This window comes from Molothrus ater, chromosome 1 (genome assembly GCF_012460135.2).
Source record: "Molothrus ater isolate BHLD 08-10-18 breed brown headed cowbird chromosome 1, BPBGC_Mater_1.1, whole genome shotgun sequence".
Classification (NCBI taxonomy): Eukaryota; Metazoa; Chordata; class Aves; order Passeriformes; family Icteridae; genus Molothrus; species Molothrus ater.
The window spans coordinates 18,993,578-19,012,868 of record NC_050478.2 but is presented as its reverse complement, the minus strand read 5'-3'; the positions used below and the strand labels follow the sequence as shown (position 1 = coordinate 19,012,868).

The following is a 19,291-nucleotide window of genomic DNA, read 5'->3' as shown; positions in this document are numbered from 1 at the left end:
AGTACACAAATTTCCCAGAGGGATATAATATTTCACTGTAGTCAGTGGCTTTGTTTTCCATTATTTAAGATAATTCCTGAAGTATTATAAATAAAGAACATCTAATCTCAAAATGTACATGAACAGATTTAAATGTTATTCTCATTAACCCCTACAGAGCCTATAAAACAGGGTCAGCTGAAAGGGCTTTCAAATGGTCCTAAGTAGACACTACAACATGTTCTAGTGATCTATTGCTTGAAAAGGCAAAGTCTTTTACAGCCTAGCCCCTAAGGGTTTTAAGATCATAACGCTTAAAAAACGTAAGTACAAGCTTTGGTATCTGGTATATACTACAAAATATGGATTAACAAAGACATTATTTTACATAATATAATTTTAAAGCATGCTATAATACTGAAAAAGGCACTGAAATTGTATCATGCATATTACATAGTTTTAAAATTTGTAAAGATATTTCTGCTTAATTAATGGAAACCACCTGTCAAAACACCATTAGCTAATATGCATTTTTTAAGGACTGGCTTGAAACAGAGATGTAATCTTTAACCAAGTCACACAAACATTCACTTGCAGTGAAAGAAGGTTACTACAAAACCTGCAGTTCATTGTTTTTCTGTTATTGGGTTACAGTAGCTGAAGTTTGTAAGCACCAGAATCCCCCATCCAGCTGATCAGCTACAGCTGTTAATTGTGGAGGGCGATACTGGCTGACATCTGCTTCTTGCATAGTTAGTTAATGGTTCACTTCCAGGTCCTAAAAGGATTGTAGCTTCTCTCAAAAGACAATGTCAGCCCCCATATCTGCCTTCTACACTGCCTGTCTTGTTCTGGTTTGTCATCCTCTACACAATGCAAATCTGAGTGCACTCACATCTGCCACTGATCGACCCAATTCGTGAGCAATCTTTTCCCATCGACCGGGGGTCCCCCCTGGGAACTTAACCATACTTCTTGTCAGCTGGCTCAGGTCCTCCTCTGTCCATTCAGGTGCCTGTAAAACATTTGTAAAACATTCATTACACTGGAATATTGGACATTTATTTGCAAGGTAATATATGGACAAAAAAAAAATCTTTAAACAAATTAATCTAATAAGGTAAAGAAAAAATAAATCTGGGTATCTTCTCTGTGTCTTGTTGCTGAAAATGGATAAAAACAAAAGTAAGTACTGATCAACAGTAAGACACTAAAAATTCTGAACACTCAAAAATTGCACTTTGTCTATTATGTAGACTAACACATTTAATTTCTATTATCTAATACAACATACATAACATAACACTACAAAATGCAGTAAAGATAATACTCAACAATACTTTTATTAGATTATGGGGTTATGCAAAAATTAGATGAGCCCAAGTCCAATAAGAACTTAATCTCACTACTGCCATAAAAGCCAAAAACTGTTTCTGCAAATCCATGAGCAACAAAAGGAGAGCTAAGGAGAATCACCATCTTTTACTAGACATAGGCAGAAACAATGACACAGGATGAGGAAAAGGTTGAGGTACTTGATACTTCCCCTTTGCCTCAGCCTTTAAGGAAAAGATCCACTGGTCTCCATGTACCCAGTCCCTGGAAGACAGAGCACGGTGAAGCCCCCATAATCCAAGGAAAAATGGCCAGTGACCTGACACACACAAGTCCATGGGGCTGGATGGGATTCAACCACAGGAACTGAGGGAGCTGAACAAAGTGCTCACTGAGTCCCTTTCAAATATTTACCAGCAAACCCAGCTGACTGGAGAGGTCTCAGTTCACAACAGCTTTCCAAATGCAATACCCATTGAGAAGAGGAGTGAGAAAGAAGATCCAGGGAAGTACAGGTCTGTCAGTCTGACCTTGGTGCCAGGGAAGGTCATGGAGCAGATCCTCTTGAGTGCCATCATACGTGAAGGACAACCAGGGGATCAGGCCCAGGCAGCACAGGTTTGTGAAAGGCAGGTCCTGCTTGCCTGACCTAATCTCCTTTTCTGTGATAAGATGACCACTTAGTGGATGGGTGAAAGGCTGTGGATGTGCCTACCTGGACTTCAGGAAAGCCTTGGCCACCACTGCCCACAGCATCTCCTGCAGGAACTGGCTGCTCATGGCTTGGCTGGGGCTCCGTGGGATGGGTGTGAAGCTGTTGGCACGGCCGGGCCCAGAGGCTGCTGGTGAATGGAATTGCAGCCAGCAGTGCTGCCCAGGGCTCAGTGCTGGCACAGCTCTGTTCAATGTCTTTATCAATGACCCACATCAGGGGATCCAGGGCACCCTCAGGCAGCCTGCAGACCCAGCGAGCTGGGTGGCAGTGTTGAGCTGCTGGAGGGCAGGAAGGCTCTGCAGGGGCATCTGCACAGGCTGCACTGATGGGGAGAGCCCAGAGCTCTGAGGTCCAACAAGGCCGAGTGCCTGGGCCTGCTCCTGCCCTTGCTCACAACAACCCCTGCAGCTACAGCCTGGGGCAGAGTGGCTGCAAAGATGCCTGGAGGGAAAGGTGCTGGGGGTGCTGCTCAACAGCAGCTGAACATGAGCCACAGAGTGCCCAGGTGGCCAAGAGGCCAATGGCATCCTGGCCTGGCTCAGCAATGGAGTGGTCAGCAGGACCAGGGCAGTGATCATCCCCCTGATCATCCTCACTCAGCACTGGTGAGGCCACACCTTGAATTCTGGGTTCAGTTCTGTGCCCCTCACTACAAGAAGGACATTGAGGTGCTGGAGAGAGTCCAGAGAACGGCAATGGAGCTGGGGAAGGGTCTGCAGCACAACTATGATGAGGAGCAGTTGAGGGAGCTGGGGATGTTTAGCCTGGAGAAAGGGAGGCTCAGAGATCTTATTGCTCTCTACAGCTCCCTGAGATAGGAAGCTGTGGCGAGGGGGGGACTGATCTCTTTCCCAGCTAATAAGATCTAGGACAAGAGGAAATGGCCTCAAGTAGTGCTAGGGGAGTTTTAGATTACATATCAGGAAAAGTTTCTTCAGCAAAAGTGTTTTTGAGCATTGCAACAGGCTGCCCAGGGAAGTGGTGGAATTGCCATCCCTGCAGGTATTTAAAAGACGGTGTGTGGATGTGACACTTGGTGGGCTTCACAGAGCTGGATTAATGGTTAGAGTCAATGATCTGAACAGCCTTTCCCAACCTAAATGATTCCATGATTAAATCACAGTTTAAGACACAAGATTTTAAACATTTACTTAATTGCCTATCTAATATTTTTTCAGTACAGACACAAAGACTATCTCCATTTTGACATATTAAAAAAGCCTCTAAATGAAACAGTCATCTTAGCTTGTCATTGTTACCATCCTGTCTTTTTGCACTCTAGCATGAACCAGGAATGAAATCTGTTGACTCTAATGTTCCATCAAGACGATTAAACAACATCCCTCCCCCCTCCCTAAAATGCAGTTATGCCACAAAACCAGACCGGATGCTTCCCCTACTCAATAACCAAAAGATATAAAAATGTTTTACTCTAACTACATGCCAAGCTGTTAACAATGACTGTCTTCATAACGGCCAAATAAAAGTGAACAAAGCAAGGAACACACAATTAGAGCAGTTTAAGGCATGAAATCGCGTTTGCCTCAGAAGGCAAAACGCAGTAACCGTCTTTGACGTTTGCAGCATCTTTGGCAACGACTGCAGAGCCAAATCTTTGTTATCATCAGTGGCTTGCTATTTTATTTATTTTTAAGGAATTCTTTATGACATACCTCTTCTAATCACCATTTCTGATAATGAACAGGCACATATCAAGCGGTTTGCATTACAGAGCCATCAGCACAGAACAACAGTCAGAGGTGAGTGACCCCAGGGACCATCTCCACAACTACAGCAAAGCTTCTCCCTGACACTAATCCTGCCTGTCATTCTCCCACTGTGCTCTAACCACACTGACATCCGCCCGCTGCACTGCAAGCTTAACGGGCCCTTCCTGACTTTTTACTGTCTCCCCCAATCAATGGTTCAAGCGTGCTCTTTTCACCATGTCCAAATGGCAGCTTCACTCATAATCAAAGTGCATTGCTCCCGTTAAAGGGCTTCCCGAAAGGCTTCACCATTTGCATTCATTTGCAAAGCAAACTACTTTTATTCACTTTGTTCTGCTATCAAGAGTGTTCCCTGAAGCAGATAAATTGGCATAAATACAACCTGCCACTTAAAAGACAGTAAATAATAGCCAATAGTAGCAAGGATTTTATCAATCGTCCTGGTTTGGATCCATGTAGTCCTTTATTCAATGCTGAAAGCCTCAAACATTCATAGTTTTTAATACAAGAATAAAATGAATTATCTCTGATGATTCAAACACAAGACGCTTAAGTAACGTGTGTGTGTGTGTGTGAGAGATCTCACACATACATTGCTTGCACTATACAACTACACCCTAGCCTACAGAAGAAATGACACACATGGAAAAATCTCCACATTACAAAATAGCCTTATTATTTTTACTGGTTTAAACATGTCAATATACTATATACCTTTATTACATTATATTCCATATAGATATTTTAAATTAAAATATTTCTCAGGGATTTTTGTAAAGAAAGATTTCTAGTGCTGAATGTTCTACTTATAAAAAAATTTATCACTGTAATCTAAATAATGAATTCTCTAAAGAGTTCTGGTTAAAAGCCTTTTGTTTAAAAATCAAATTTCATACTTCAAAATTAGGGTTAATATGTGGTTTTACTGTAATTTTCTATTTAATTTGTACTAAAACTTGGTGGTTCGTTTGTTTGTGGGGTATTTATAATAGATTCACAGCTACATTCACAGCTAGTCTCTTTTACCATATCCAAAGCATATCTAAACAATTACACATGGAAATCAAGATGATCTTTTCAGTGATATACAGATGTCGGAAGCTTTCTGCTAAGTTTTATTTTCAGACTTTTCTGTAAGCTTTGATTTGTGCTCACAGTTTTACTAGCCACTTGTAAATATGACAGAACTCTTGAGGTTATCTTCCTAAATAATGGACAAAACTACAATCATTTGGCAGATCTGTAGTTAATTACATAGCTAATTCAGGGCACATGAATTCATTAGCTACATTAAAATATCAACTTCTTAATCTTATTTCAAGCTGACAATAATTTTAGAATGTGAAGATCTAAAACATTTATAAATTTGGAAAACCTCTGAAAAAGTTTGTTGTTTTTTTTTAGAAAATCCGCTCTCAACAGCAAAAGCTGTAAAGGAGCTTTTGTGAATTTGCAATTCCTCAGCAACAGTTAATTGTGTCTTTAGATGCAACAGCGCCTACTGTGATCCAAGTACTACAAGCAGCTACGAGGGTGGTCATGGTGTGAATGTATTCTCCCTGTTCTAATCTGTAGCCAACTGTAACTGCAAGAGTCAAATGAATGCATAAACATACTGCTTTGTCACCTAAAACCATGTGTGTCCAATATTACTGAAACACTGGGCCAAAATTCATCTCTACAGTAAAGCAATGGAAGACACCACATGGTGAGGGGACAGCTGTTGTTACTACACAAGCATTCAGATTTTGCATCCAAAAAGCCCCATTCTGGGATTAATTCCCCATACTGAATACAAAATTAAAAGTACAGTGTTATGGTCTAAAGTCTTTAAAATGAAAATAAGCTACAAGTGTAGATACAAAAAAATTCATAGCATTCCCATAAATAATAATCCTTTAGCATGATTTATTGCTCATAGCTGGCAATATTGAGGGATTAGTTCACCCAAACCGCCATGCACTTTCTATAGAAAAGAAATATGAATGTGGTTTATTGTTCAGCATCACTCTTACATGGGCATCTGCACTTGGCAATTCCATCCCACCTCTTTCAGCATGACAGCTTTAACACTATTAGGATTTTTTAAAATATGAGCAACACTATTTTCAATTACATTAAAAGCAAGTTTTTAGACAACAAAGCATTTCTTGTCAAGATAAGTCTGACTCATTTAATCCTGTTAATAAGTATAAAACTACATATGCTTTTATTGATAAAATGGGAAAGTGGCTGGTATTTGAGAGTTTTAAAGGAAACTTTCAGAGTCATTTACAGTACCTTGACATTGAAATAATTTGATTTTTCTACATGAAATTTTAGCTTTAAATAATTTCTTCCTGTCATCAATATACTGTATATTCTGTATTTATATATTTATATATATTTATATTTATTTATATATAAATATATATATTTATATTTATTTATATATAAATATATATATTTATATATTTATATATAATTAAAAAAATATATACACTGTATAATTAAAATCACTGTTGTATGGAAGTTTGGCTAAAGTTTCAATCTACTTAGAACCTTGAGCTACAATTCATTTAATTTTGGTGATTCACTGATTTTGAGCACATCTAGTCCCAGATCTTGCAAATAAAGTGTGTGGCAGCATCTGTTTAAAAATACCTGTACAAATATTTTTAGACCAAGGGTCCTAGTAAAACTGTGGACAATTCTGCAAATCAGAAAACATTTAACCTACAAGACAGTGGTGTTTAGGTTCAGTAACTAAGGAACAGAACGTGAAAGTTTTCAGATTTAATTTTTTGCTCATAATGTCTTATTTTTATTACAATAATCTTCTACATTGTCACAATCTCTTGCTTTACCTACAAGAAGTCTGAAGTCAGTCTTGTTTTATCTAGTCTAATACACATTTGGCATTGTGATCCTGCTGTTGCTGAACACAAAGGGTCTTGCTCCAGTTCTAAAGATCTCTTGTGAAACTCTCAAGATCAGCTAAAGGGTATTAATCATCTGAACTCATCATATTCAAAGCCACATGTTCATATATAACCCTTTGGTCCTTCAAGGCTCTTACTCACATCCAACTTTCACTAGTACTGTTTTTATTAGGTGAGCCAACAAAAACAAAGACAGCTATGCTGTTTCAGAGCAATGGTCAGAGCAGGTCAGTAAGCACATCATTTGTGCTCAGGGAGTGCAGCAGCAAAAAACTTTGTGATAACAAGAAAGATTATGTTTATCATTCATTCTTTTCAGTCCCACCCTGCTCTGAAAAAACATGGACCATATGCACATACAGGAGTTAGATGAAGGCAAGCATATAGGTTACCTTCCATCCCCCTAATATTCTCCCACCTCCAGTTATTTTCATCTCAAGCAACTTCTCTAGCCTGATTTATTTTATCTATTTAGATTTATTTATCTCAATTAATCTGTTTTTCCATTTTTTCCAGTTACCCATGAACCTCTGTAAACTTTCTGGACTTGCAACATCATGTTCATGAGGAGCTGCACATATCTGCTACTCACTGTACAAGAATTCAGCTTATTTTGTGTTTGAACCTGGCTCCCATCAGCTTTGATGACATCTGGCTCTTGGCTTTCAGAGAGTCACCTCCAAATAGTCTGCATCTACTGACTTCCATGTCACTTACAAATTTGTTCAAAACACCCCCCAAGAGTATTTCTCTGTAAGTTTTCTCTTTCTGGCTCAAGAGCTCTGATCTACTCAGCTGTAAAGCCATGTTACACATAATAGTTCCCATGATGCCTTTTTCTAAACCACCTGGAATTCCATTGTAACCAACCTCTTTAAAAGAGGTATCAAACTGCACAGAGCAGGATTAATCATAAGTTAACACTGAAATAAGGATTCGTCTGGTTTGCTCTCTATTCTTTTCTTAATAATTTCTAACAATTTGTATGGGTTTTTGGCATGATCCTGAGCTGATATTCTCAATGAAGCCAGCACTGATAACTCCTTAAGGATCAAGGTCAGCTCAGAGCTCATTATCTTGCACATGAAGTTTGGAAGTCATCCACTGTATCAATCTTTGCATCACTTTGTATTTATACACTGGGAAACTTTGCTGCTGCTTTATTGCCCAAGCAGTCAAACTCCTAAGATCACTCTGCAGTTCTTCAGTGTTTGCTCTCATGTTCACTGTTCCACACAATACTACCACTGACAAATTTTCTCACCTCAAGAATCATCTTTTTACCGTATTACCATCTTCATCATATGAATACACTGAACAGCAAAACTCCTAGCAGAAATTCAGCCAAACTACAGTGCTAAACTTGCTCTATTGAAAGAGGTATTTATTTCTACCCTCCACTTCCCATCTTTTAATTAATGATTTGTTTGGGAAATAGCCTTTCTCTTATTCCATGACTGTTTTCTTTCCTTAGAAACCTACGAGCCTTGTTAGACCTTTCTGGAAAATCAAGCAGAGACTATCAATCAGATCACCTTCTCCCTGCATATTTGTTAATCTTTCTATGAAGCACAAAGGGTTTAAGGCAGGACTTCCCATGATAGAAGCAATGTTCAGGACTCCCTGCAGGTCATATTTACTTGATGCTCACGAATTCTTCTCTTTCTATCAGTTTTTTGTTAGTTTTCTCTAAAGAGTTGTTGAAAGTACAGGCCTGTAAAAGTCCCTGAATTCCACTGACAACTTAATAAATACGCAGAATGACACATTGGCCATTTCAGTCCCTGGGCATCCACGAATATAAACAGTTACTTGAATTATTTAATCCTTAAGATTTCTTTGAACTCCGTGTTGCACATCCTCTGGTCCCAGTAACTTAAATAATTTAATCTTAAACAATATATTACAGACGTTTAAAAGAACATTAATTTTAGGATTTTTCAAAGCAACTACATGTAAACATGAAGATATAAGTAACTGTCTTCTCTTATAAAGTTGTCAAAATAATAACCTAATCATAACCATTTTTTGTTTATACTATTCCTCAAACAAGACTGCCTTTGGCATTAAAAGCATTAAAATATTAAACAATATACATAAGTAGACAACATCTCTTAGAGAAGAGCAAGAATCTAAGAACAGAAGCACAAAGTTTCATCTGCCTCAGTCTCAGGTCTTCTACCACATGCAGAAACAAATGTTTTAGGACAGAGATTCTTTCCCTCCTCACAGCTGTCCCCAGCATGGATTAGCGATTTCCTAAGCATGAAGTTGAATCCATTTTGCTAACAAAGCCAATGATGAAGTTGTTCACTTTTGTCATCCCATATTTGCTCTAAACCAACATCATAAGCTGGCTTTCTATATATTCAGTTTCTCACTTCTTACCATACCCTGCTGCCTTTTCATTTCTCTGTCCCATATATTTCTGCTTCAGATATAATATAGGAGGGAGAAGGAAAAAACCCCTCACATTAAAAAATAAAACCCACCAAAACCCCCACTACGAGGAAGCCATTTACTTTCTAAACCCACAGCTGAAGGGAGTGCATAGGAAAAGACAGTACTCCTAGGAGAGATTTTTTAGACCTTGCCTGTTTGAGAATGAGGATTTCACAGACATATCGATCAGTGGTGCCCTGAATAACTCTGTTACCCCTTGCAATTCATTGCACTATAGATAATTTCCAGCACTGAACAGATCTTGCAGATTTATATGAAACTCCTCTAGCGACACTTTGCAATAACAAAAATGTATCTGTTTCCTGTTCTTGACAAGCATTACTCTAAAGATTTTCCTTTCCATCTTAACATTACTTTGTAACTATAAGAAGTCTTGCTGACAGAACCTGTCAAAACCTTTATAAAATCCAAGTGCATTGTAAAGCTCTAACAGTAAGGCATATCTTTTCTTTAAAATCACACTGACTTCTTACTATTATTTTTATATTGGCACTCCTAATAGTACAATTCATTTCATAACTTCAAAAAATTACCTAGTATGGAATTCATGCTAACCAGTCTGTACTTCCTAGAATCCTCAAGCAAGCTCAAAAATTGGTATCCTATTTCTATCTTTCATTTCAAGGCTCATTTAAGTAATTGCTAAAATATTAACAGCAGTATTAAATGGATTTGATATTAGAGTTATTTTCAGGTCAACGAATGGTGAAGACCATTGTTCCAAGCAATTTGTTATTTATCATCCTCAGATGAACACCTCAATCTAAAACATTCCCTTCTCACTTGTCTTCAATACATGATGTCAAAAGTCTCTAAAACTTCCTTGGAGTAAACATGGGGGAAAAGGACTTCTGGCCCTAGCATCTTCTAGAAACTGCTTTATACTTTGATCATCCAATATTTCATCTAAGTCCTTGATAGTGTTCCTTTCTCTGTTTCTTGGGAAAACAAAAAGCTGTAATTTTTTGTTCTTGGGTTTAACTTATTCTGGATTCACATAAGCCTTTCCCTTTTTGAAGCTCCTCACCACGCTGACCCCCAAAGCAGCTATCTTCACTTTTTTGTCTGAGACAAGAATAACTTAATTCCAGTAAAATGTATTTGTGATTCCTCCTCTGGCTACTATATTAATTATTCACAATTCTGACAATTTTGTTTTACCTTCAAGCTATATGTTAACCCATCCTAACTGCACGTCAACAGATGATCTGTAAGCACTGAAACAAGCAAAACAAAAAAACCAATCCCCCACATCCAAAATAAAACAAAACCAAAATTCAACTCTGAGAGTTTAAGCATACTACAAACCAAGTATGTCCATAAACACATAATGCCAATACAACAGATCCCATATATTTTTGGGAAAACAAAACCAGTTGCCATCTATTCAGAAAGAACAACTAAAGTATTTATTCTCAAGTACACTTCACAGCTAATGCAGGTCAAAAAGTAATTACTATTCAGCTCTCATTCCTGAGATTTGCCTCTCTCTATATATATATGTGGATACATGTATCTTACTTAACCTCAGCAGGAAGCTGTAATGAATAAGAGATTCTCCCACCACCACCTCAGCAGTATTATTTGGTGCTGCCAGGATATTCCTAGATTTGGAATAAGCCATACCTTAAGACTGAAGAATTTGTTTTCAAAAAGAGAGACAAAAATCTGGGGAGGAGGAGGAGAATTAATTTTTTTTAAATTTATGACATATTGCAGAAAGTTGCAGATACTTGAAAACCAGTATTAATCCAACATCTTACAAAAAGGTGGCGAACAGACTTGAAAAAGAAGCACAAGATGTGCTGCACACTCAGAAGATGAGTGCTATTATTCTACATTCATTCCAACATCTTTGGCTTTCCCTTCTAGTCACTGGCCTTTCTCTGTCTTCCGCCCAGACCAAGCAAACCTTTAATAACAAGTATTTTCTCCCATAAAGGTCTCTCTCCAAGTATCAGTAGACACCATTTCCAACCTTTCAGTAATTCCTAGATTTTCTTTATATCTATTTTACACCTTTTTTTAATGTAAATCTCTAAATGACAAAAAAACATTCAGAGCTGATTTTCCTTCCCCTTTCCCTACTCATTATTTATTCCTACTTCAAGAATTCAGAGCCAAGAGGAGTTTTTAATACTGACTTTAAAAATGCTCCAGTTCTTCATCAATAATCTGTAGAGGAAGGCACAGCTAAGCAGTAATTCTTAGGTTTTGCAGAACAAGAATACCTCAAAAACTACTTTATATTACTTTAATAAAAATATTTTCTTGTCAATAGAGCTGAAAGTGCTCAAAAACAACGACTTGTTAATGCCTAATTATTGATATGAAGTAATCTGGTTAAAGCTACATCACCTTGGAAAAACAGGAAGTAAAAGAATGAAAATACTTTGTATTTCATTGCAAAAATCTTTAGAAATATGACAGAAAAATTGAGACCTTTTTATCAGCTGACTGTGGGCAGAATTTTGATAGTTGAGGCAGCATTTCTGAATGGAGGTGAGCAGTGGGTCTGTGTTGGGGCACTGCAGACCCACTGCAGGACAGAGCTGAGCCCATGAGCCAAGCTGGTGGCACCTCTGGGAACATCTGGTGGCACCACATTCAGGAATGGGCAAAGTGCTGCCCAGCGGAGTGAGGGGAAGGGTGAGGAACAGCCCTCCAGGCACCAAGGTCAGAGGAGAGCAGAGAGTCCCTGGCAGCCTGTGGAATACACCATGCTGCTGACTGTGGAGGACCCACACTTGAGCAGGAAAGAGTGGGAGAAGGAAGGAGTGACAGAGAGGAACTGCTACAGACTGACCAAATGCTCCCTACCCCAACTCTCTGGGCCACTGGGAGCAGGGAGGAGGGAGAAAAATTGGGAAAGGAGTGAAGCTGAGACACTGACTTCAAGGGAAGTGGGAGAAAGGTGTTCTAGGTTTTGTCTTGATTTCTCACAATCCAACTCTGGTGATAAGTTGAATTTTTCCCAAGTCTATTTTGTCCGTGGCACCAATGGATTACTTGATCTCCATACCTTTACCTCAACCCATGAACTTTTTCATCTTATTTTCTCAGCCAGTTGTGTTGAGAATAAGGAGTAAAAGAGTGGCTGGGTAAGGACCTGGCAGCAGCCTCAGAACACCCACTAAAGAATTATGAAGTACCAAAATAAATGGTTTGTATCTAGGAGAAGTTCTGGGGAAGAAGGTTTTGGTGATATCCCCTGAAAACTACAGAAGATTACTAGCATCTACAATTGCTGCTGTTAGTAGCAACAGAACAAACACCAGGTTTTAAAGTAAATCTCTCCTAGCAATAAAACTACCTCTGCAAGAAATAAATATAAAAAAAATTATTACTTATTGATATAGCCTAACAAACTGGTTGAATTTCCTATACCAACTAATGATATTTTTAATAAAAAGTTAATTCCTCAGTGATTTAGGTGCTTCTGAAAAAAAATTATCTATATTTTTCTCTTTTTTTTTTTTTTTTACTACCTTATAAAAAAGGAAACTCTTCCATGGATGTCTATATCCTAAAAATGTTATTGTCACCCCTTTTAAGTGGTAGAACATATTAATTGACTTCACTTCAATGCTGAAGCCCTTTCATGATCACAAAGGTTCAAAGAAATTACAGATAAAAATTACAATTCTATAAAACGCAGATAAAATGAGCACATATGACAAGGACACACAACCAAAAAAGAAGTTGCTAGACTATAAATGTCTTAATTTAGAGAACACTTACTCCCTACACAGTCCTCAAATAGTATCAGAAGCCTAAACGAACTAATGAACTTTCTACCCCTGGTTTTCTTTTACTAGAGGTGTTTGGAAGAATCACTTCTATTTCAGTTTTACTTGATCAGGGAGATACAAGACATCACTTATATCTGATGAATAAGATGTTTCTCTCTAAATACTTTCTTACAGTCAATTAAAACTGGCATCACCCTGGAAGTGTGTGAGACTAGGATTAAAGTCCATGAGTAAATACACACCACTTAATACAGTACAGAACTGCAAAGCAGCTGAGGTTTTAAGGCACCTCTGGAGGTCATCTGGTCCAACACTTGCCTCAAGCAGGTCCACTAGAGCCAGCTGCAATGGATCATGACCAGACAGTTTTTAATGTCTGTCTCCAAGGAGGGAGACTCCACAACCTCTCTGGGCCACCTATGCCAGTGGTCCGCCACTCTCACAATAAGAGAGCATTCCTGATGTTCAGAAAGACACTCACATTTGCAACCACTCTTGTATCCTGAGCCACAAAGCCCTTAGAACAGTTGAATTTGGGTGAAGGTGCAAGTTATTTATCAATTAGGAAATTGTTAAGAAAAATATTTTTCAAAGTTATACTTAAAATTCAACACAGTTTTCTTACATTGTACTCTTTCTCCTTTCTAAAGCAGATCCACCAGTCATGATGACACTGCTGTTTAAAGACACTAAGTTATGAGGTTGGGACTGGAACTCAAAGACTGTTCTGGTTCTGGCTAGAACAGGGTTAATTTTTGCAGGCTTTGGGTTTAGACTTAACACAAAGCTTCCTCTAACCTATAGCTGTTAACATGACCAAGTACGTGCATGGATGTTTCAAATACCCATCTATATTACCATAAAGCAATCTGAGTATTCCTTCTATTATATAGATAGTTTTTAAAAACATGAAAAATAATTTTGAATTCCAACATATTTTTATGGCTTTTGAAATTAAATTGTTCCATCATATTTACACAATGCCCGGGTAATTCTGTCGTCTTCTTTTTGTCATTACAGCAACCATGAGGGGGAAAAGGTTACTTCTTTCCACATTCTCAAAATCAGATCTACTTTTGCATCATGCATGCCAGAGGAAAAATGTCACAATTAAATGGTTCATAAGTATAACACTAAAATTACTATTTAAGTCAATGTAATTGAACAGAAATTAAAATGTAGTTTTTAATTGCATATTACAACTTAAATGGTAGCACTTCGCAGAAAGTGTTAACTCATTTATTTTTTAATTGTTAGCTGCTTCAAGGCAATTGTTTTAATGCAGAAAAAAGTGAGAAGCTCTTCAGTAAATTTGATTGTAGGACACTCAGGCATGTAGATCAAATAAAATATAGGTTGAATAGGTAATTAGGTTTGGCCTGTGATACATTAATGTGGAGACAAATTCCAAAAGAAAAGGAATGATTGTTTTTCATTTCATTCTCTCTCAAACACCACTCTATTTGGATTCTTAAATGCAGTCTGAAAAGTATTTCCATTTGATAGAAAACATGAAATTGAAAATCTTCTATAGTACATAGGTCAATGAATTCTTCAGGAGAATTTTGCAAATTTCATAAACTTCAATAAGTTCATAGGGTAATAAGGCTCAACAGATCACATGTGGCAACTTATTTCATAGTTACTTGACACATTAAAAGTCTTTAGCCATGCTAAATTCACTGGAGAAGACAAGCCCAAGGGGATGCACATACATTAAAGCATATGATTAGTACTTACTAATAAAGACTGTTTTTCCTTGCAAGGTTATTATCTGACTCACAAAAGTGTCAAATATTTTACAGCATCAGGCTGTATACTCTTATTTTATCAACTTCAGTACAACATGGCACGTTATGGGTATTCTGAAAACATTACCATATCGTATTTAAATACCATTCAATACACTAAACTGTCCTGGGATGGTGTCATAATGAACAAGATACTATTACACAGCTAATCCTGCTGACTGCTCTGCAGTGCTGTCCTCTTCTCCTTCTTCTATCCTTTGTCCAGCTTTTCTGTCAGGCTTCCTGGCACAATTTACCAAAAGATAAAGATCTTACTTCAATAACATTTGGATTTGTTTGTTTTCTGGGTTTTTTTACATTGGTCTGTTGCTGGCAACATATTTCTCCTACCTTCATTCATCTTAAATAGCTTATCCAAAATCAGGGGGGTTTTGTGTCCCTTGACTTCCTTCAAATATAGTTTTAACTGTCTCCCTCTGAAGTATTTCACTACCACACATAATGTCTAAATAATGTTCTTCCTTTCACATAAAATGCAACTAAATTCTTTTACTAGCAGTGCTATCTTGCTCTAATTCCCTAAGCAGCCTGAATATTCTGATCTCTTAATCTTTAACTTAAATAAAGGAGGTACTTGCATCCCCACAGACATACTGTGGAATCCAGTACTATATAAATACGACTCAAGTCTATTGGTATCCTAAAACCCAAAGGAAAAATTCAGCACCCTTCTACAAACGGACAAGATATCCAAAGATCTTTGATAACAACCTCAAGCAGAGCACTTCCAAAAACCTCCCAAAATTCCAAATTGTTAATTGTCATGAAATACATGTAATTGAGAATAAGGGAAACACTAGTAAAACTAGTTAAAACATGTACACAGTGAACCTGCCTGTCAAATTCCCAAATATAACCACAATGTTTGGGCTAATTAAAAATCAAAGGTAGCCTTTTTTTCATATGGATAGATTTTCCTTCCCATAATTTGTGGCCACTTGAAAACGTACCATTAACGTCAGTCTCATTCTTCCTGCACTCACCTTCCCATGACCAGGCAAGGTTTCCACCCAAGGACAATAAAAAAAGGTCCAAGGCAGTGATACATTGCAGGTACTGGTATATATCCAGTCATTGAGACTAGCATCATTAAAAAAACCTCAAACACACTCATACACTAGAAGTTACAAACTTAGATCCTCTACTGATATGTTTTCTTTCTAGACCTATTCCAAACCACATTTCCAATGTGAATTACAAATATCACAGAGTAAATAGTAAAAATGGAAGTATTATGTTTTAAATGTTCTTGTTTGTATGTTTCTTAAAAAAAAAAAACCAAACCCAGGCACACAGTTAACTTTATGCTTAGAAAGAAGACCACTAAGAGAACTTTGGATGGTCAGACTGCTGATGTTCCCTAAAGAGGTTTGTGTAAAAAAAATCTGATGCTATACAACACATCAGGTAAATGCACATTGTAAATGCATGCTTACTTTGGGAAAGTCTGAGGACTGCAAAAAACCACAAGCTTTCCATAGTAATCAACTGCAAATGATGCAAGAACATCACTCCTTCACAATTTGCATCTCAAGTCACTGAATGAAAAAAAATCTGCATTTTGGAAATGACAGAAAATGCCATCAATATAATAACCTAACCTCACTACAGTGTACCATTTCTCATACTGTGCCAAGTTTAAAAGTGCTCTCCTCTTCTGCAGGTTTGGGGAAGTAATATATTATGCAGTAGCATTTTAGAAGAATGGTTATGAACACAACTCCCATTCCTTTAAATGGAATGCAATTGCATGCTCAAGTGTGCTGAACTGAGAGTCTGAAGACTAAAGGTGATCTTTTCAAGACTGCATCCTGTCTGACAAAACCCATACAGAAAATGGCTAATTAACTGGATTGAGATTCTCTGAAAATTCTGAAATGACAAAAAGCTTATGTCAGAAGCATTAAATTGCTCCTTAGCAAGGCAGGATTACATATTTATCTTTACAACAACAACAAAAGCCAAATCTCTCCCACTGTTCAGTTTATTTTTAGTAATTGGAGTTTACCATAGATTCTAGTTTCTAGGTAATTTCTATAAATAAATTTGACCAAACCTCATTATAGTCATGGCCCCAGGAAGAAAAGGAAAGGAAAGCAGCAGCCTATACACTGTGAAAGAAGGTAAGATGCTGAATCAAACCAAATTTTAATTGGTTTGTCTGGAAAATATAATATAGAAACATCACTACGGATTTATTTGAAGCTAACTTCCTTCTCCAACTTAAAGATAGCTAAAATCATATGAAGAAAAGTAAGTAAGCATTTTGCAACAGTTTGCACTTTTCAAATTCATGTTAAAAAGCCAAAAAGAGTAGCAGTGAATTGAACTACAGAAGTCAGTGCTATAAAAACTGCAAATTCTTTCTGATCTCTAAGTTGTGGTTCCTGTGAAATCCCGTTTCAGGGATATTTAACATCCTTGCTTCTCATTTGTTGCCAAAATTGTGAGGATACTGGGATTGTTGAATTGTTCTCTCCTTTCTCTTGGATGGGCAGGCAAATGGGGCAAGGTTACAGTGATTAACCCGCTTTCGCATCTTTTTCCAGCTCCTACCCCTGATATGTGCAGTCACTCCTTTCTGCTTCTTTACTCTTCCTTTTGCAGTTGAGATAGGAGTGGCTTTGTTTTGGGAAGTAGTGAGGGAACGCTACCTAGGAAACTAGGATGCCCAGCACCCCCTGACTCCAACTGGGCTAAATCAGAGCAATCCCATCAGATGTTTTTCTACATCTCTCCCAGGCTGAGAGCAAAACAAAAAAGGATTCATTACAAAACCACCACACAATTTCTTGCAAATGTATGTAAAATGGATATGACCTTCAGGACAGAAGAGACACCGACAGTGACTAAAGTCAGATCTTCAAGAATTGACTGGGCAAGATCAATTTCCAGTTTCTCTTCACAGGAATGAGGCTTCTCTTGTGTCAATTACCATGTTTTTCTGTGATAGAAAACTACCATATCAATTTCAGAAGTGCAACAGGATTCAAGACCTGAGGCAGATTAATAAGTTCAACCAGAGCTAAAAAAGTTAATGTAAAAAGCTATACAGCCCTAACCTCACCCAGGCAGGTGCCTGAACTGAGGTTATAGTACTGCCCAGTGCAGAAACAGAGTTGCATTTTAAAAACACTGTGTGTTTTTCCCCCACAGGTTAATACTTTGCACAATTAACTGGAGCTCTTTGGTAGTTTTCAACTGACAGACTCAAAAAACTGAGGACTACATACGGAAAGTACATGTGTGAAACAAGTCAGATTGAATTATGGCAGCAAGTCACATCAATCACTTCTTCTGGAACAGAGATTCAGTTGGAAAACTACTGAAAGCTAAAATTTGACACCACAACATCTATAGCACGGTGTTGAAATCAGTGTATTACTCTTCTTGTCTGTACAAGACAAGAACCCATGCTACTATATTTAATTAGAAGGAAAGTTTAAAAACTCAGTCAAAATCAGGAAATATCAGGCAAATGTCAACTGTATGGCCTTAATTCAACACATATGCATGGCTGATTTATGTTTTAACTAGTGCATAAGTGTTTATATAACACATTGTTACTATCTTTAGGAAATGTCCTTAGGGAAATATATATTTTGGCTCTTTGTTTCCTTTGCAATCTAGACTGAATTTTGGTTGTGCTGTGAAACATATAATTTCCAAACCTCCTTCTTTTTCTGGCTGTCATATAAAAGAATTTCTCTATATAATTTAGATAAATTTTAATATTATCTTTAAATGTTCATAGTATGACTTTCTTGCTTGCAGTTCCAGCTAGCCTGAGCATGGTATATTTGAAAGCAGGATATTATTGAATTATGTACAGCCTAACAACACACCATTACTTTCTATACATACAAGAATAAATAAAGAAATAAAGATTCCTGTGCTTTGTTAACCTAAACTAACTAAAGGTCAAAGAGAGAAAGGCAAAAAAAGACAATACATAAATTACACATACTTACACAGCAGCTATTCAGTTTGTGTTTATTCATAGTCTTTACATATTAATGACCTATTTCAGGCAAAACTCTGTAACTCTTGGTATAATGCTTACTTGTCGCATTTGTCTCAGTCATAAAAAATATTTTCTCTGAATCCAACGCTAGGAGAAATTAATTACTTCAATATTTCTTCACAAATATAATTTGTTCTTTGATGTATATTTGCCATAACATTGACATCACAACTTGAGATGCTAGTTAAAGAATATATCATCCTATCATGTTATTCTTCTTTAAGAAAACCTGAAGACTAAAAAGCCTTGAATATTTAATACTGCAGATTAAATTAGATTCCTGACCCTAATGATTTGATATTCACAGCTCAAAAGCAGACAAGCCTTATTCTAGATTTAAATATATGGGTCATCCTCTCCAAGGAAAGCTCAATAATTAAAAATTATATTTTTTTTAGAATCACACTTATTCTCTCCTTAAAGCTCTTCATGTCCAAAGTAAAGTACTTAGAGGCTTAAATACTCAAGATAGAAGCCTGAAAAGAAGGTTAGTGTCCCATTTAAGGAAAGATGTCTCAAGGAATACATAAAAGTACACAAATTTATTGTTTCTAAACAAAA

General features: G+C 37.2%; 1 protein-coding gene across 1 annotated transcript in view; it reads right to left on the bottom strand.

Annotated features, from left to right (window-relative positions):
• DNAJC1 (DnaJ heat shock protein family (Hsp40) member C1) overlaps positions 1-19,291 on the bottom strand; it is a 107,107-nt gene that overhangs the window by 14,205 nt on the left and 73,611 nt on the right. The window contains exon 9 of the mRNA XM_036406943.2: positions 875-994. Coding sequence (XP_036262836.1) covers positions 875-994 — 120 coding nt within the window. The remainder of the gene's footprint in view (positions 1-874; positions 995-19,291) is intronic.